This window comes from Danaus plexippus, chromosome 12 (genome assembly GCF_018135715.1).
Source record: "Danaus plexippus chromosome 12, MEX_DaPlex, whole genome shotgun sequence".
Taxonomy (NCBI): Eukaryota; Metazoa; Arthropoda; class Insecta; order Lepidoptera; family Nymphalidae; genus Danaus; species Danaus plexippus.
Window position 1 is genome coordinate 828,696 of NC_083545.1, and position 13,603 is coordinate 842,298.

At 30.3% G+C, this 13,603-nt stretch overlaps 1 protein-coding gene across 2 annotated transcripts; it reads right to left on the bottom strand.

Annotated features, from left to right (window-relative positions):
- Window positions 1-272: 272 nt before the first annotated feature.
- On the bottom strand, window positions 273-13,336 carry LOC116772510 (F-box only protein 32). 2 transcript variants are annotated; one of them, XM_032664728.2, is made up of 9 exons: window positions 13,141-13,336; window positions 12,952-12,999; window positions 5,294-5,378; window positions 4,720-4,909; window positions 4,022-4,203; window positions 2,968-3,060; window positions 2,458-2,615; window positions 2,161-2,269; window positions 273-2,045 (listed from the first exon to the last, which is right to left on the bottom strand). In XM_032664728.2, the coding sequence occupies exons 1-9, from the start codon at window positions 13,239-13,241 to the stop codon at window positions 1,950-1,952; spliced, it is 1,062 nt and encodes a 353-aa protein (XP_032520619.1). In that variant the 5' UTR covers window positions 13,242-13,336; the 3' UTR covers window positions 273-1,949. The 2 variants fall into 2 exon arrangements, with proteins under 2 accessions (XP_032520619.1, XP_032520620.1); XM_032664729.2 differs by lacking the exon at window positions 12,952-12,999.
- Between the last annotated feature and the right edge of the window lie 267 nt (window positions 13,337-13,603).

The window sequence follows — 13,603 nt, forward strand, 5'->3', positions numbered from 1 at the left end:
AATTCTATATTATTGAATCGTCCAGAGTTCGTACAAATTTTTACAAAATAAATAAGTCCCAGAAAGAAAGTATTCATCTAGGTCAATTATTACTAATTATAAAACATAAATATGTTTGTATTTATTGAAAATATCTTTAGTTTAATAATTATAATTTATGAACTCATCTCAAGCAAACTATATGATTCCTATTTTTCCAACAATTCTTTAAAACTGAACTTTAGTCAAACACAAATGAATATTTAAACCTATTAGGATAAAGTAAAACTGTATTCACTAAAATAATTTTATTTTGAAGAATCATTGAATTCAAAGAAAATATCCTTAGCACATCACAGAATAAATAAAAATTACTAAATAAAAAAAAAATCTTACAATCTACAAACCGGTTACTAAGTCACACATTTAAGGACACTATAGTCTCTCATCAGAGAAAGTAATTATGTTAGAATAAGCATTTTTATGAATATAAGAGAAACAACACAAGTATTATAATATGTCATTTCCACAGACAAAAAATAACTTATTGAATCTATCGAAATCAAAACTCAAAACATTGTTATCTATATCCTTTGTTTTTTAATTTCAATTTGAGTTTTAATAATTCTTAAAAGCTAAAATAGCAGCAGATAGGTTCAGTTTTCGATAACATATCAGGAGTGCAAAGTAGTAACATTAACGTTACAATTAAGTATCACATAACATCTACTCGAATAAATTTGGAAGTCAATAACAATGTATGTATACTAATAACTTACACTAGATGTGGCTTATCTTAGGTTTAGGGCCGATTTGAACAGGCAGCTTACGTTTTACATTATACAAAAATATTATATTGTATTTTACGACAGTATAGAAATATATGTTCTTCATAGAACATTCCAGACTCGAGTGAAGCAATAGTATAGTGGACGAAAGATGTTTTAGTTCGACATAACTTAGTACCATTTAATAACTAAGTGGCTAATAAGGACAATAATTTTTTTCACACATATAATTTATAAGTCTTAATCAAAATCAATCATATATATTGCCCATTTCCCGACCGAAAATAAAATTGTAATTAATATATTATTAATACGATAAAATAGGTCAAACATTGTCAGTACTCCTTAATCTAGCATAATAGTGACAGCAGATACAAGCCGCTACAAGAAATAAATAAAAAAGCACAGTTGTAACAAGAAGAGTAACATACTTTTTCTTAAATAATGGGATATATACACTTTGTTAGATTTTAATACATTATAACAACATATATCCAATTTGAATGTATTTTATATACAATTTGTATTTTATGCTAATTCATATAATTTTGAAAAATATTGTTTTTTTTTTAAACTTGCTTGTGATATGGGTGTTGTTTAAGTGACCGTCCTTCAAGTTAAATATAAAGGAGGGCATTTTGCAGTTAAAACATTAACAAAGATGACAATGAACATTTATATTAGTTACCAACACTATTATGTAGATTTTCCATAATTTTAAAATACTGATGCGGTACTTTTGACTAAATTCATATTAAGCAGTTTGTAAAAATATTTTTTAAAATGGAGTTCGGTTACTCTATTTTATTATTTTTTATCCTTTTTTTTAGGTTTTTAAATGAGATCAACTATTCATATATGATTTCTTCTTCTAAAAAAGTTTCCACTTAAACAATTAAAGCTAAAATAAGCTGCTAAGTTAGAAATGTTAAGTAGAAAGAATACAAAATCAGAAAACTGATTAATGTATGTCATCTACCGAAAATGGCAGCAGAAGTTATAAATAGCATCAACATTATGTGAACTGTACTTATAATTTTATCAAAAACTTAAGATAAGAAGTTTTGAAAAATAAAATTGTCATTTCTCAAACAATTTATAACGGTTGCGTCAGTCAGCGTTGCGTTCAGAAATGTCCTGATCTGACCGTTCAGGATTAAGATGATTTTTTTTTAAATTTAATTATAGAGAGAAAAACTTGAGGAATGCCGCTGGAGGCACCGGGTGTGGGGGGAGAGGTCCGCCGGCCTCGCGGACACGTTCGCGGTATTCAGGGCACTACAAAATAACATAATCAATTAACATGAAGCTTAGGAAGTATTTTTTTTAATATAATTTTTTTTAAATAGATTTTTGTAATTGTTTTGTTGTAATTCTGCAGTTGGTGTCTTACCTGGTCGGCAATACAAGGATGTCCCAAGGACCGCCAAAACAGACACTTGCAGTGTCTGCATAGAGACAATGTCTCTGCGTACTGGGCGTCTTCTCTCAGTCCATACAACCTAAAACATTTCATAATACAGTCATGTCAAGAGATCATAGTAGCTTCTTGTTGGATAATTCTTAATTCTTTTTCAAAAGAGGCAGTTATCAACAATCCTCTACTTCAAACTATAGATCTTTAATTTTTCCAAGCTTATTTTCTTGACATGAATCTTTTGTTCAATAATTTACAACGTTGGTTTCTTACTTTCGGAGCTGATGAAAGACTTTGTTCCAGTCGATATTCTTTTCGTCCTTATTGAGCGAGTCGATCTGTTGTTGGGTGAAGTGGAAGTTGACGAGCTCCCGCCATAACTGCTGTTCGGAACAGAGCGAGGCCATCACTGGCCACGCTGATGATGCAGCCTTTGGTAGTTTAATAAGAGTTATAAATTAACGGCCCATACAGAATTTAGATCTTCATTAGACTAGAAAAGCTGTGAGTAAGTCAATAACCAATTGTGACTTTATGTATGGTAGGATGTATACCAAACCTAATTTTACTCTTGAGATAGCCACGTTTTGTGATGAGAATATTCTCTCTTGTTCGTAAAGGGACCTATGTAAGTTTTCACTGTATTCCTTAAAAATGTGGAGCTGTATTTAAAAATCAAAAGTAATCGATACAAAAAATATGTTTTTGGGCAATTTTATTCATTTTCGGTTTTTTATTGCATAAAAATTAGCGACTCTTGTATGTAACAGTTGTTGTACTCACCTCTAAGTCCCTGTGATCAGATATTCTCAACAATATCTCCCGGATGCACTCCTCCGGCAAATCGTGAAGCTTAGGAACTACTTCTGGTCCCGGCTGATAGAAAATAATCATTACATTTTCTTTGATAAAGCAGTTTAGTATAAATAGCATATTAATAATATTGAGCAACAAAATTTATGACAAACAGAAAATTAAAAAAAATTGTTAGGTATATATGTTGAAGTTTAAATGTTTTAGGTGTATTTTAAGTACTTAGACAATGAAGATGGGATGATAACTCAAACTCACCCTTAAAGTTGTTATAAAGAGAGGACTTGTTATAAAGAACGAATTAATTAAATTTTAAAAAGAAGTTTGATTTGACAAAGAAGATGTGGAATAATGTATAATAATATATAATATTGAAGAAACCGCTGTGACGTCAGAGTTTCTAGTGTTAGGTCTTTCCTTAACTCAGCCAGAAGAATTCTGTCTGAGTTTTCCAACAAGGAAATGTTTTTGTAAAAGGTTGAAATTTATATAGCAACCAAGCTTTACGTTCGTATCACTATGAAGTACGGTAACTTATATTTTGCACCGCATTATGCATTGTATGTGAACATAATACCTATATTGTTCATAGTGTATATGTACAAGTCACGCGACCTTGAAATCATTTACCTACAGAGTAAGTAGTTGTGCTCATTTTCATTATTTTTGCTATACAGTAGGTACCTTTTTCTCAACTAATCAGTTATTTTACCATTGAGACTGTTTTAATTCATATGTGAGTTATTATGTATAACAGTAAATCATTAATTAACTGTATCGTGTGCATCCAACAACGTGTTAGGTCCATTCAAACCTAATGTATATACATATCGTAAGATTTCTTTAGCTCACTCAATACAATATTACCTTCGTACAAACTTTCAGTTATAAAAAGGGGGATAGAATAATTATGTGGAACAATAAACTAAATATTGTATACCATTTAATTGTTTTAAATTTTGCAGCCAATCATCTGACGGTAAGCTGTTAGTCTAAAGCGACATATATAGGACTCTAAAATCACCTCTTGTATGGCAATGCCGTCAGCGATGTGGTAGATACGGTCGATGGCGTGTCTGTGGTGACCCCACAGCGCGCGGGAACCCAGCGGTCTGCCCCAACAAGCTCTCCGCTCAGCCTCCCTTAGCGCTGCCAGCGCCGTCAGGAGCGCTCGCAGCGCGTTAAGGTTCTGCTTCGACCGCGCCACTGGGGGAGGCAAGATAATAGCAACTTGTGCTACAATTGCTCGTCTATACATGTTCTGGAAGTTGGTTCGAGTCCTGTTCGTGTCTATGATAACTTTTTTTACATTTTCTTTATAATTTTTCTTCTAGTAAAAGCTCAAAATTGCTTTAATATTCGAAACATTACATGCAATACATATTGTGATATTATTTTCCACACTACTCACTGAGCGAGACCGACAACAGTTGTGTAACATTTATATCGGAGTAATATATTAATGTATTTTGTACACAAATAGTCCTTTTGCTAAATATATTAATTTACTATGAAACTGAATTCACTCTATGGAGTTTTAATTTCATGTATTCTAGAATATCAACCTCGGATATTTTGATTTCTTCGTAAACCAACAAATCGTTCGATTTAATTCTTATGTCGATTTAAAAATAGAAAAGAACTGTTTCAGACTACGCTTAATACTATATAGTAACTATTATAATGCTAAAGTAATTAGGAATAAAAGTAAATTTCACGGACCTTGGACAGCGAGCTGTTCTAGCATCGACAGTAACAATTTCTGGGCTGCTCCTGGCAAATTGGTCAACTTCTGGCCACCCAGCAGCAGTTCCAGGAGTGCGCAGATATAGTTGAATCGCCTGACGTCACGCACGGCCGACGAGAAGTCTAATCTACGCACAGCCTCTGACAGACCGTTGAAACCAGCGATCTGTAACAAACAAACATCGCAACTCTCTTAAAGTCGATTCGGTTGTAAATGTTTTGTTCTGGATAGTGTTGTGAAATCATTCCATGAATAACTTCGGAAATGGATTCCAGGAAATAATTTTATCAGGTTGAAATTAATGTTGATCTTAATATCTCGTAGTATTCAGCGAGCTAGTCTATTGACACACAGCTACACACTACACACCGAACGTTAACAAGTTATATTATAATATTGACGTAGTTTATTTAATGAGAAACGAGAAACGCTTCGTGTAGTGTGATGATGTAAACTTGTACTATGGATATATGTACTAATTTTAATTTTTTTTTCGTTGGATGCTTTGTTGTCGTGTCGTGTATAAGTATATATCATACATTCCCTTACCTCTCTAGTACATTTTATCGTTATGTGACAGTGCGGTGGAACACGGGCCACCTCATCAGTTTTATTCTCTCCATCTTCACTGTTCCTGGAATTTTAACATATATTTATTATTCATTTAATATAAAAAAAATTACTTAGAAAATTATTTCAAGTTCACTTATAACTTGTGTTATGAGTTCAGTGAGTAATATTGGTGCATTAAAAAGTAATGCTAACTAAAAAAATATATGGATACTTGCATTATGACCGTCTGAAAATGTAATGAAATATCTTGTCAATCATAAGATGAGTTATAATTTCTATGTCTACTGCATTGAAGTCCGGTCCATGTTTTATTGTGCTTGATATATTGCATTTGTCTGCTTGCGAGTCTCGATTCAGGTCAGATATTTCTGTTCACGAATGTACGAATGCAGGAGATTAAATAACATATAAGATATATGTGTTTTAAATCATCTATTATATGCACTGTTTGATATAGTCTTAATTTTAAAAGTTTTAAAAAGAAGTCAAATTTTATAAAGATCGCGTGATTTATAAGAATATTTAAGTTTGAGAACTATTATACCTTTATTATTGTAATGAAACGATATTGATATTATTATTAATGTATACATTCATGTAAAAAAGATATATACTTTTTTAAGAAAGAAAACAACTATAGAACCGTAAATATATTTTGTCATTTTAAGACTGTTTTATAAATTACTTTACATATTCCTATCGATTTTATAAATGCAAAACTTGGCGAGAATGTATGAATGTCTGTAGCTCTTACACACAAAAACTACACAGTAGATTTTCATGACATTTTACAGTAATATAGCTTAGACAATCAGAATGAAACATAGAGTAACATTTGTCGCGGTATTTGGAACAAAAAGAGGTTAATACTTATACTTTAATACTTTTTAAATAAATTTACACCAGTTACTTGACTCATCAAAATGATATAATCTACTGCCCGTTGGATCCGCTCGAAACATCTTCAGATGTCAATAACCTTTCCAACAAGACCAATATTACATGAACTGTGTACGCAAATCATATAATACTGTCTCGCACTATCATTAGTATCTTTAAGAATGTTTTGAATAATATAGTTAGATAAAAAAAAGTCGCAGTTCACAAGGAAGACGAACGTAAAATTGGTAGTCTAAAGACCAATCTATGCTCACAACGTGGGAAATTCTCATTATAAAAGATTGATTCCTGACTCAATTCAAACGACTGTTTATATAGAATATAAAATATATTTATATAGAATGTAAACTGCGTTTCAGTGTTTATTAGATCCGATATAAGTAATAACAGATTTCATATAGTTAGCTAAGTGTTTTTGTTACCAGTCAATTGGACTTTGATGAGTTAGGTTGCCGTTATATAAAACACGTCTTGTTTGCACGAATATCTTATTAATTACCGTTCATATACATTCAGACCCGGGGAAAAGATTTTTATCGGATTTAAACATGTAACTTAATTACCCCCAGACGCGACCAACTTTGGTACATCCACATTTGCTAATATTGATAAGTTTCAATTTCTACAACGGTGTCAAGACTTACCTTACCATTACCTACCTCAATGTTTTTGTGTATCCACAAGAAAACCATGAAAGTACCGTACATGGCAAGCTCATACGTACGCAAAACGCATTTATGAGTTACGTTATTAAATTAACAATATATTCGTATTGAAAAACATAAATTATCTTGAAAGTTATTTAATATATTAATTGCATTTTAACTAAAAATCATTTAAATACTGTTATTAAATTTCATTTGAGCGATTCCATTTACATTTTCCCCGGGACCGGGAATGTGTTGGTAGCACCATAATAATATGTTAAAATAATATTCAAGTTTAATTGAATAGTTTTTGTTATGGTTTGACGTAAATAGTTAAAAAAAATGCACAAGACTATCTATATTTTAAATTACCAACATTTATTTTGGTTAAATAATTTCATTTTTGCGAATGAATCGATTGAACGAATGAAGTAACCGACGCGGCCATAGACAAGACACTTATAAAAGTGACTGCAATTTCGTTTAATGTTTTATTAAAATTGCATTGGGTGTTAGTACGAGGGCGTATCAATGTGACGTCTCAATGCCAATGCTAACTGATGCATATTATGTAACCGTTTATACTCATGACATATGTATCATTGATTTATATATTCCAATTATGAATGGATAGTAGTAACGGAAAAGTCTCGGTAAACTCGATTGAAGCTATAAACCAGAAGTATAGATTGTTGGAAGGATAGCTTCAAGAAATAACGAGGGCTAAGTGTTTTAAGTTTTTAATTTATTTCATTCATGAATACTTCCGTTTGGGTGTAGATTACATATGACCTGGTATAGATTATATGAGATTTTTTTTTTGTATACAGATTGTGGTATGTCCCAGTGTTTTAATACATTTTATCTTAATTCATTGCAACACATTAAAATCGTTAAGAATTCGTGATCTAATTTGGTTTAAATATAATTTTAGTAATAATCAAGACATGAGTTTTTCCTCTTTTTATTCGATTAATATCAAATATTATTTTAATATATTATATTTAGATAATATGAGATTTTGTATTGAAAAAATGTTTGTATTTTCAATGTAACGTAACGGTTCAGTAGTTTATATTTAAAGCTCTGGACTCTGGAGGTCTTTAATTACGAGTTAAAGCGGTAAGCCTGTAATTAATTAATTTAGGATTCAAGTCACTCTTTGGAACCAATTAAGTTCAAAGGTTTTTGAAAACTTTTAACAACTTTCTTGGTTCGTATTTTCTCCTTAAAAATATCTAACAGTACCTAACTTTTGTGATCGTAATAGGATTATGAAATATCAGATTTGGTATATATGAAAATATTTCTATGACAGTAATTAATGTAAGGTTATGTAAATAACTAACATAATTTTCGGCGATATAGAACTATAAACACATCATATGTAATGTGTTAGTGTAGCGAAACCTCTTGTAAAAATATTATTTGTAAACACTTGTAAGACCTCCTTTTGTTTACTTTAGCTTTATTGCATAATAATTTGAATTTGGAGCAGTTCCCTGAACAAGTCGTCTGAATCACCCTGGCTCTCTGCCAATGCTCGGCCATCGACCACATCCCTACTTATTCCCGTTTTAGAATTAATAACGACATTTCAAGGAGACTTTCTTCTGAACCATTTACATCAAATATAGAACTTCTTAAAGTTCTCGGTCCATTAAGAATATGAATTTGCCAGTTACACTACACCTTAATATTATTAAACAACTATGTAAGAAAATTTAAGATAAATTAAACCTTTTAAGAAATTCGTTGTGGACGAAGCCATAGCATAGATTAAAAATAAAAAATCTATAAATAATAAATTCTCGCTTTCTGTCACTTGTCTGTCAGTCAGGTGTCAAAGATACTTTTGACTTTAGTTACGGTGGTAAATAAAATTCTGAGCAAGAATTTTTCATTTTCTGCGTAATTATCCTGGACATAGACATTTTTTAATTAAATTCTTTGTCATGTATGTTACAAGGGAATCCAAATCACTACCATCATCACACAGGGCATGATATATACATATCTTAATATCATTGGTACCTTCGAGGTTTAGGAGAACGCGTCCTATAATAATAGATTATGAAAATTAATTCATGTAATGTGTACGTTAAACCTGTATAGATTTATTAAAGGTACTTTTACAGCCTCTACTCATCTATTAATTCTTACAAAGGTAGTAAACATACAAACTTATTATCTTACAATAAAATAAAATAAAAAATAAGACAATTATGCATATTTTATAAGTGAGTTAGTGAAAGGTCTTTTTCTACCATTTATAGACAAGGAATAGATTACGCCTCTATAATATTTGATTACATACTGTCATATACCTACTTTAAAACTCAATAAAATATGGATCGACTCACTATGACATACATTTTACCATAATAAAATAAGATCAATATTATTTTTAATGAAAAACAATGCTTTTAAGAAATTTGGAAAGTAACATACAATGTAATAAACAGTTATCCTACTACGTAGTTTAAATATTATTTCAATCCTTTCTTAACTTTTTTTGGTTTTGAACAAAGACAGAAGTTTTATTTAAATTACTTATAAATATAAAGTAATCTATAAATCAAAAGTCAAACGTTTCTAAACTACAAGAACGACAAAGACAAACATTCCATAAAAAAAGTCGAGTTAATAATGAATATTAATTTTTTTTTATTTAAAAATAATCTCATACTTGTTGACTAATAAAAATACCACAAAAGATAATCTTAATTCGTTCATACTTAACTGCAATAAAGGCGCGGTTACATTAAAAGAGTGAAGCGAGATACGAAGCTAATATAAAGTTAACTTCAAATCGCTAATTTCAGAAGCGTAGCGGTGGCGAATTGAATTACTCACGACTAATATTCGCTTATAAACTATGTTTCAGTGGAAACGAACCTTAAAGACAATAATTATGATGGAATCACGCACTTCTATTGTTTTTCATCGCTAATTGGATAATGGATTAAGATTAGTCAAAATTTCTTTATTACTTTCGAATTGCACGGTTTTTACAACACTATGATTCGAATTATACTTTATTATATAAAACTGCGAATACAATGGACACGATCATTGCAAGAATGACTGTTACGTTATTGCAATATGATTAACGTTAAATTTATCCGTAATCTCAGTTTAGCCATGCTTAGTGTTGTATGACTCCGCACTTTCGCTTTCCTTCGCTTTTACTTTCAACTCAGTCGTATTCAGAAGCGTTTGAACGCTAGTTTGAACGAAGTACTTTATAATTTTATATTTATATCGGATATTTTTATAATATTGCCAAAAATTTTATGACATCTTTATATATATATTTTTTTAATGCTACGGCTTCATTCGCACTGAAATCGTGGAATATTCTGCCGAAGTCAACGTTTTCATTTATTGGAAGAATTATAATCTTGACTGCCTTTTTATTATTGTATAAAAACAGTGATTGTCTATGGATACATAGAAATATATTTTAAATGTTGTCAATCAATAACAAGTTTCCGCAATACGCAATACCTACGTTTCCTTCCCTTGCCCCTATCTTACCAACCTTGACCCATTTAAAACTAGTTTACTGGGACACAGAATGAAAAAACCGAAACAATTACGATAGCGGCAGATAATTACGATTTTATTAATTATTAAAAGGCTATTAAACAACTTATGAAGTTTTTTATTATTTACTTCGAGAAAAGCTTGAGATATTTTTTAAACTATTTATTAATAAATTCTATGGTTCTGTAAACAAAAAAATTCATACGTTTTCATGATATTTTTAATTCATTATTACCAATGATTTGAATTTCAATTTTTAATATAAGAAATAAATTTGTTTGAGAGAAACTAAGACTGCTTTATTTATAATATAAATATTTGATGTTAACATTTTAACGAAATAAGTTTAAATGGAAACTTTTATTTTTTGGTAAATAAAGAGAATAAAAAAGAGATTTTATTAAACTGTATAAAGTAAATAACATTATCTAGTAATAAAAAAAAACTATAAAGTTGGAAAAACTCGTTCGGATTAATATTAATTAAAAAAGTAGCCACTCAGTCCGTAACTAACCGGTGCTCGGTAAAATTGAGGTAGGAAATTCAAGTATTTTCTGTGGGAAACGGAAATGCATCCATGAGTCCTTTAAATGTCTAGCCTTACCTGAAATTGGATAATTATTTATTATACCAGTTCCGAGAGCGCGTAAAAATCACTCAGTATAGCGTTCATTAAGTAACTGTTTTTTGCCTATTCATACTATTTAATTGATTTAAAAATTTATTGATATTTTTTGCTCATTCATATAATATACACTAATGGTGTTTTTACTTGAGTTAACATTTTACGGAAACAAAATTAATTATTATATGTTGAAAATATAACGAAGCGTCTGTAACTTATTCATTGATGTTAAATTATTAAATATTTATTAATATAACCCTTAACCTCAAGCGCAAAATTAAAATATATTCAAATGTAAGTTCTACCAACTTAATGTAAATGATCCTCATGTCAAAGTAACGTGCATAAAAGCCTTTTATGTTCAAACAAACCGTTAAATAAGGTTAACCTTTGGCGAGGGCGCAGTCAATTCCAGGGTGGGTGTGGACTATAGCTTAGATAATTGATGCCATAAAAATAAATTGGTATTCAGGGCTGTTTGTCAAAATCAACTCCTGAATTATATTTAAAAAATATATATTTTTGACATACGAAGCCACAGATTAAAAAATATCAATGTAAATAATTTAATTTAGGTAATAATTATTTGGTAAATAAGACGTTTCATCTATTATGTAATTAAATTCCTCTCTGTAAGTTATAGAAAGTGATGCAATGATACATATTACTTTTAATACCGGCTATTAAATTTCCACCGACCACACGGAAAATTATACCTTAGAAACTTTCTATCATCTCAATTGACGAGGGAAACTATTTAAAATCATTTTCTAACATGTTTTAATGAAATTAATATAAAATCTTCAGCATTAAAGCGCTGTACTATTTCACCCTATTAATAATGCAGCTCTTTAAATATATTTATATTTCTATTCCTGTCATACGAAGGGGACACTTAAATAAACGTTTAAAAATAAAAATGATCTTTCGACTCGAACCTTTTTTCCCTTTAAGTATATAATTACCGGTTTTCGAACGGAATCGATAATTTAAAAACGTTAATATATGATCGTAATTAAGATATCATCCGATATGGTGTCGTGGGTTCTAAAAGTGCAATTTATATCAATTTAGGACCTTGAATCTTAAAGTAAATTAAAAAATACACCTAAGTTGTAAAGATTTATAATGTTAAGCTAATGTTTCTTTATATTTAGTGAGGTTAGAATGTCATTAGAACACAAATTAAATAACTGTGTACAAATAAAATACGGTATTTTTATATAAATAGCCAGAGATCATAATTAGTCAGATATATATATTTTTTTAATATAAATATTTAACTAGTATTAACCAAGATTTTTCTTCCGATCCCAAACGATTCTTGGCTCAAAGATTAGGCTACTTGCTCTTTTTTCATGGACTATATGGATCATAAAGGAGTAGCAATAAGCAGGAATTAAATAATAACTAAGACAGTTTAAAATATCAAAGTTCTGTTACGTCCTCATTGTTTCAAAAGTAATAAACAAATCTAAGCCGAGAGATGTTTTGTGATTAAGATTTTCCGAGGAATGAATAGAAATCTATTCAGAGTGGCCTACATTCTAGGGCTGATTGAAATTAATTTTATTCCAAACATTCATTATTAAATCAATGTAAATAATTATTATAATACATATGTATTCTATATACCTATGTAAACTTATATAAATTGTATTGAATAGGATTTTAACTTGGATTGATTTCTCAGGGTGTATATAATATTTAATGTTATTTTTATATAAATTCATGCTTTTAAACAGTACGTATTGTCGGTATATTATTACAGAAAGTTATTTAATATTGCGTTGGTCTATTTCCATTTTATATCAATACATGAAGCGGAACTGCGCGTCTATAAATCAATAACAAAATAACACAAACAGCTGATTCTTAGTAGTTAGATAACACGCTTAAAAACAAACACTCACCAATTTTGCTGATTATCTTTGTTACTATAGTTAGAGATAGCTGCATATCTGCAATACAAAATATAAACAAGCTGATGCATTCAGTAATAAAAATAAAGCGTATTACGTTAGTTATTACGGGGATAGTTCATGATTGGCGTTGTAAGGTGAAATGTGAACAAAGGATAGTTCTGTTCTGCAAACGCTCACCTCTGGGCCGTGCACTCGAGGACTTTCTTCTTTTCCCAGCCTTCCTGAGTCTTAACCCACACCTCGCCGGGGGAACGCCAGTCCTTTGATATAAAAGGCATTGTAATCACAAATCACAACTTACGACACCACAAAGGAACAGCTGTACGACCGATTGCATACGACGCGAGACGGGAATTGGCGTTTGCGAAGAATATCAAAAAGTAACAGGCTAGAAAGAGAGCTTTTGTTTAGAAAGGGACGACTGCTGCGCATGGCTCGTTTTGTTATGCACTGAAACGTCACAAACAGCTGTTTTTGCTGTGTTTATATTTACATTGAATAATGTGTAATAAATATTAGATATTTTTTTAAGTATTACTTACTGCCTTGAGAGTTATAAAGATTGTTGTAATAAGCTACAATTCGTAAATATTGTAAGACATTTAATTTAATGAAAAAAAATAATTATAATGTAAAATTA

What these genes read in the sequence shown, in the direction of transcription:
- LOC116772510 (XM_032664728.2), bottom strand. Translation starts at nt 13,241, where the DNA reads ATGCCTTTTATATCAAAGGACTGGCGTTCCCCCGGCGAGGTGTGGGTT. An exon ending in CGATAAAATGTACTAGAGAG is followed by an intron (nt 4,910 to 5,293) that starts GTAAGGGAATGT and finishes TGTTTGTTACAG; the next exon opens with ATCGCTGGTTTCAACGGTCT. An exon ending in ATCCTTGTATTGCCGACCAG is followed by an intron (nt 2,046 to 2,160) that starts GTAAGACACCAA and finishes GTTATTTTGTAG; the next exon opens with TGCCCTGAATACCGCGAACG.